Here is a 3,805-nt window from a genome sequence, read left to right as displayed (position 1 = left end):
AAATCTTCACCTTACCCTTCAAATTAACGACCTTTCGTGTTGTGAACATGCTTTCAAAGTTATAGTTCGACTAAACCACAAATCAACCTTTAAGAATGATAAAAATCAATTTATAAGAACTATCTTTTCGTAGTTATTTTCTTTTCTACTCTCTCGTCTCACGTCTCTCTCGTTGACAACTCACTTATAACAATGTGCAATTAATTAAAACAATATTAGAAGTGATTAACCTAAAAGTCCATATGGGTACTTCTTAATAGTAATTAAAATAATTACGTCTTTAATAAGTAAAAACACCTCTAAATCAACCTCCAACAGTGAAAAGCTATAATACTCAGGTTTTTCTCTTAGTAGCGTCTTTATCACCCATATCATATCTATTATGATTAGTATTATCTTCTCAATTTCAAGCAATCCATCATTGAGAGCATATCTCATTCATCATATGGTACCTTGTACCTATATGTTTTGTTTTGGAATGAAACACAATAAATTATTTTCCAAAATTAATAACACTTTGATTATTGCAATATATGGCATATCTTTGTTATTGAAGTCAAGTTCATGAATAAATCACTTCATCGATCAACATCTCTTTGCACATTTCTATTGTTTGTAACATGATTTGCTTCTGTTTGTAATCTTGATTGTCGCATTCATCCTACTATTGTGGATCAACAGATAGGTCATCAGGTGAATCAAATAAATGATAACTCAGACCAAGTGGCAGTTGATGTGGAAATATGTGTCTCCCTCAAATATCATATTGGCTCTTCTATAAGGGATTTCTTATTATTCCTTTAGTTATTATTTCTCCTATCATCTAATGTCATGTATATTAGTTGTTTTTATATTCTAATTCTTTGTTAATTATTTCTTAAGCTCCTCATTCTTTGTAACTGTATATATTCAGCCCTTCTATATTATTTTAGATAATTGAATGAAAACGGTGAATATATCTTATTACTCTCTCAAAAAAGGGTTTCTCCTAATCTCTCTATTTTAGAAATAGTCTGATTTAGTATCAGAGCCATCAGTGGCCAACATCAATTTATCTTTTGCTTCTGTTTCATCTCAAGTAGCTTCAGTAGGAATGACGACTCCACCACTCAATCAGCTACTCAATCAAATCACTTCCATCAAGATGGATACGAAGAACTTTCTTCTGTAGCAGAATTTAGCATGGCTAGTCCTCCGTAACCATCGATTGGAGGGTTATTTAACTGATGATAATCCTTGCCCTAGTAAGACTTTTACCAAGGTGACCGTCGATGGTGAAGGATCTAGCACTACTGTAAGTGAAGAAGTGGCGAATCCAGCATAGTTGCTATTGATCAGTGTTTGAATGCCTTGAATTTGTTTGTTGACACTTCGAACAATCAAGTATGGCCTCCGAAACCTATTCAAATTCATATTTAACATATCTATTTATTTATAGTTATTTACAATTATGATATTAGGATTTCGAATAGTGCGCTATATAAACTCTCTACCCTAGATACACCATTTGTATATAATCATGTATAATTTTGTGTCGATTTTTGTACGTTCTTTTATATTCTTTAATTGTCGTTTTCGTAACAATCAGCTTATTTTGGGTTTACTATACAACCCAATGTCTCAAGAAATAACTACCCAGGTTATGGGTTTTCAGTCAACTCGTAGTATATGGGAAGTCGTCCAAGAGCTCTTCGGCATGCAATCCAAAGCTGAAGTTGATCATCTAAAGTGAATTTTCCAAGAAACGTGGAAAGGATCGATGAAAATAGAAGAGTATTTAGCTACGATGAAAAATACTCTGACGGTCTTGCCCTTGCGGGTAACCCCATTATGGTAAGTGATCTTGTTTCCCAAGTATTATCCGGACTGGATGAAGACTATAATCCTGTAGCTGTGTCGATTCAAGGGAAACATGGCATCAGCTGGGCTAATATACAGTCTGATCTTCTCTTCTATGAACAGGGGCTTGAGTACCAGATGACGATGAAGACAGGTTTGTCTAATTTGTCTCTTCATGCTAATGTTTCTCCTTCTGTTAATGTGGTGCAAAATATTCAGCAACATCAGCATTCAAATCAACAAGCGTAAGGAAACCAAAACTTTGGTTCCAAAGGGAACAAGAGTCGAGGGAAAAGTAGGTGGAATGATCCCTCTACAAATCGTCCATTATGTCAAATTTGTAGCAAGTTGGGCCACACTGCTGATATTTGTTTTCTTCGATACAATCCAATGTTGAATAATCCTAAGCAAACTCAAAAGTATATTGAGTCCACCTATACCATGTCTATCCTTCAGAATAAATGTTTTCTTCAACCTGCTTAGAATTCATTTGCATTTTTTACTAATTCTGGTATAGCAAATCCTGAGAGTGTGGTTGATCCAAGCTGGTATACTGATAATGAGGCTTCAAGTCATGTTGCAACAAGCCCAAATCATATCACCTCTTCTTCTGGATACACAGGTAATGAAAAAGTTGTGGTTGGAAATGGTAATATGTTACCAATCTCTCATATAGGCAGTTCTACTATTGTTTCGAATTTTGGTTCTCTATAGTTGAATGATGTTTTATGTGTTCCTCACATTGCCAAGAATCTGATTTGTGTTTCTCGCTTAGCTAGTGAAAATAATTTATATGTGGAATTTCACTCTGATTTTTGTTTGGTTAAGGACAACCACGGGAAAAGTGCTACTGAAAGGGGGTCTTTAGAGATGGACTGTATCGGATGGAACAACCCAGCCAGTTAATAAATAAGAATCAAGTAGTGTTGCTCACTACTCCTTGTTAGGCTGACAATCAGTCTTCAAGATCTAATTTGTCATTATCTACTGTTTGTTCTTTATCTGTACACAAATGACTAAGTTTTTGTTATACAAAAGGTTTGGTCATCCATCTTTAAATGTTCTTAACAAAGTTATTCAGCAGTGTAATTTGAAGATCCCAGCTAATGAAACACTTGAGTTTTGTGAATCTTGTCAATTTGGCAAAACCCATAATCTTCCTTTTCCAAATTATGTCTCTCGTGCAATCGCATCTTTTGTTTTAGTACACACAAATGTTTGGAGACCTGCCCCTATGTTATCGGTTAATGGTTACAGATATTATGTTCTCTTTATAGACGATTTCAGTTGATTTACGTGGTTGTATCCTTTAAAACAAAAGAGTGGTACGGTTATGAAGGAATCCTTGTGAGGAGATCCTTGAGTGAAAGCAGATCTTCCAAAACCTCAGTTTTTATAGAATTACAATTTTACAAAGGAAGAAAGAATTATGCATTTATATTTTATATAGCGTACTAATTACAACAAAAAACAAATAGGGTTTAGAAAACCCGTACCTTTGGAGACATTCTTCAAACGAAATCCCAAAACCGAAAAGGGCACAACCACAAGATGATCTCAGTATTCTCATGAGAGAATCCAAGCGTTTGTGGTACTTTTGGTGAGGGAAGGGAGATTGAATAATAATAGAGGAGGATAAGTAAGGATGAAAAAAAAAAAAAAAAAAACTGTGCTGTGAATAATCTAGGTAGAAGTTGAATCCCTCTGGCAACCACCCATCAACGTGATGTGGAGAGAATTAAGAGGAGGGAAAGTTATTTCCCTCCCTTTAATTTAATTTAAAATTAAATTAACTTAAATTAAACAAAATAATTTAATTTTAATAAATTAAGATATTATATTTATATATATATATATATATATATATATAAAATAACTAATTTATTATACATATATACATAGTTATATGTTATATCATATATACATTATAACCTATAGTTTTTAATATTATATCATATACGATATA

General features: G+C 33.5%; 1 protein-coding gene across 5 annotated transcripts; it reads left to right on the top strand.

The window, feature by feature from the left end:
- Window positions 1–707: 707 nt before the first annotated feature.
- LOC120068270 lies at window positions 708–2,993 on the top strand. 5 transcript variants are annotated; one of them, XR_005479139.1, is made up of 4 exons: window positions 708–1,833; window positions 1,963–1,993; window positions 2,357–2,461; window positions 2,668–2,993. XR_005479139.1 is itself a non-coding variant. In XM_039019988.1 (3 exons), exons 2-3 carry the CDS (start codon window positions 1,831–1,833, stop codon window positions 2,551–2,553), a joined length of 360 nt encoding a protein of 119 aa, XP_038875916.1. In that variant the 5' UTR covers window positions 708–1,383; window positions 1,655–1,830; the 3' UTR covers window positions 2,554–2,993. The 5 variants fall into 5 exon arrangements, 3 of the variants coding, with proteins under 3 accessions (XP_038875916.1, XP_038875917.1, XP_038875915.1); XR_005479138.1 differs by having other exon boundaries at window positions 1,963–2,461; XM_039019988.1 differs by having other exon boundaries at window positions 708–1,383; window positions 1,655–1,993; window positions 2,357–2,993.
- Window positions 2,994–3,805: the final 812 nt, after the last annotated feature.

The sequence above is a fragment of the Benincasa hispida genome, chromosome 12 (genome assembly GCF_009727055.1).
Source record: "Benincasa hispida cultivar B227 chromosome 12, ASM972705v1, whole genome shotgun sequence".
In the NCBI taxonomy this organism is placed as follows: domain Eukaryota; kingdom Viridiplantae; phylum Streptophyta; class Magnoliopsida; order Cucurbitales; family Cucurbitaceae; genus Benincasa; species Benincasa hispida.
This window is presented reverse-complemented; position numbering and strand designations above follow the sequence as displayed.